The sequence below is a fragment of the Ylistrum balloti genome, unplaced genomic scaffold (genome assembly GCF_031769215.1).
Source record: "Ylistrum balloti isolate Yb309-2 unplaced genomic scaffold, AGI_CSIRO_Ybal_v1 Utg371260, whole genome shotgun sequence".
Taxonomy (NCBI): Eukaryota; Metazoa; Mollusca; class Bivalvia; order Pectinida; family Pectinidae; genus Ylistrum; species Ylistrum balloti.
In genome coordinates, this window is record NW_026782679.1 from 31,871 (window position 1) to 33,545 (window position 1,675).

Genomic DNA, 1,675 nt, shown 5'->3' on the forward strand with positions numbered 1-1,675 from the left:
TGTGTGAGTGTGTACAATGTAGATGTGACTGTGTTAGTGTGTACAATGTAGATGTGACTGTGTGAGTGTGTACAATGTAGATGTGATTGTGACAGTTTATACAGTGTAGATGTGACTGTGTTAGTGATACAGTGTAGATGTGACTGTGTTAGTGTGTACTGTGTAGATGTGACTGTGTTAGTGTGTACTGTGTAGATGTGACTGTGTTAGTGTGTACTGTGTAGATGTGACTGTGTTAGTGTGTACTGTGTAGATGTGACTGTGTTAGTGTGTACTGTGTAGATGTGACTGTGTTAGTGTGTACTGTGTAGATGTGACTGTGTTAGTGTGTACGGTGAAGATCAATATTTGTTTCTAATAGGGTTTTTGTTTAGATACATTGTATGTGACATGAAAATGAATTACAAAAGGCTAAAGAGGGGGAGACACATCAGCATTTTTGACTCAGTTATATTTATTTGAAAAGACAACAATCAAAGAAGCCTATGTAGGTTATAGACATGCAATATGTGCTGTCTTTGTTCACTATTTTACCTGTCTTTATATTGTAGACATGACACAGGATGAAGTGCGTGAATTATACGGAAAGGCTTTTAATTTCCTGTCGAGATTTCCACATTTTTCACACATTTCTCATTTTTATCGTAATAAGTCGGTGAGGTATTTCCAACAAATCAAGAGTACAGGTGGCGTCATGCACAAGTACATTAAGAACTGGGGAGGGGATCAGGCTTCAACACTCAACGGACAAATACAGGGTCTGTTCTTCAGTACTTATGTACACCCAGTGACACATCTTCCCCCAGACAGTTCATATTTCGGATCGGTGAGGCTACATGTCCCGACATACTTTCTGTTGAACTCAAACATGAACATGTACTTCTCTGACTTTTACTGTCACACTGTGAACCACAAAGTCCAGATTGTCCTTGCGGTCAAAGGCAGCCCAAGTGACCACTTCTGCAGACAACGACTCGTGTTGCTGAATCAATACGACAATCCGTTTCTCGTCAGGGTTCAATACGGATACAGAGAAACAGTGAAAGTAACAAACAATGTTATCGTGGAAGTGTTTTACACCGAGAACGTACCTATCAGGGACTTGGTGCTTAACGACAACGCGTTTTTCTCCCAAACAAAACAGACAGGAAATGCTTTGGCCATGGTAAACGGTATTCCAAAAAATAGAGACTGTCAAATTTGTAATTTAAATTGCTTTCTCCTCGCTCATAATAAACAATGATAATTCTTTATGTCGGTTATTGATATACAATCAAGCAGGAGGTTAGTAGGAGGAAACATCACTATGCATTATATCATAAAAAATATCTGTTACCTGTTAACTAATTATTTATATACCACAATGCAGATGCTTATATCAGTGTCATATATCACATACAAAATATAATTAAAAGGAAAGGGGAAGCGGTCTCTGAAGTTCAACAATTCTCTTCTGTTTGATACAGAATATGTTAAATTAGTTAATGATACTATTACTGATACAAAAATACAACATAGTTTACCTGTTTATAATCACATTCGGATAAATGATATACAGGAGGAAAATTTACAGTTTAACATTGGTGATCAATTATTTACTGAAACTCTTTTAATGAACATTAGTGGTAAGACAATTTCTTACTCTTCTAATAAGAAAAGCAGAGCGATTTGAGAG

General features: G+C 36.9%; 1 protein-coding gene across 1 annotated transcript; it reads left to right on the top strand.

Annotated features, from left to right (window-relative positions):
• Positions 1 to 553: 553 nt before the first annotated feature.
• Positions 554 to 1,243, top strand: LOC132561659 (phytanoyl-CoA hydroxylase-interacting protein-like). Its single transcript, XM_060226360.1, has one exon. It carries the CDS (start codon positions 554 to 556, stop codon positions 1,241 to 1,243), a length of 690 nt encoding a protein of 229 aa, XP_060082343.1.
• The last annotated feature ends 432 nt before the right edge of the window (positions 1,244 to 1,675 follow it).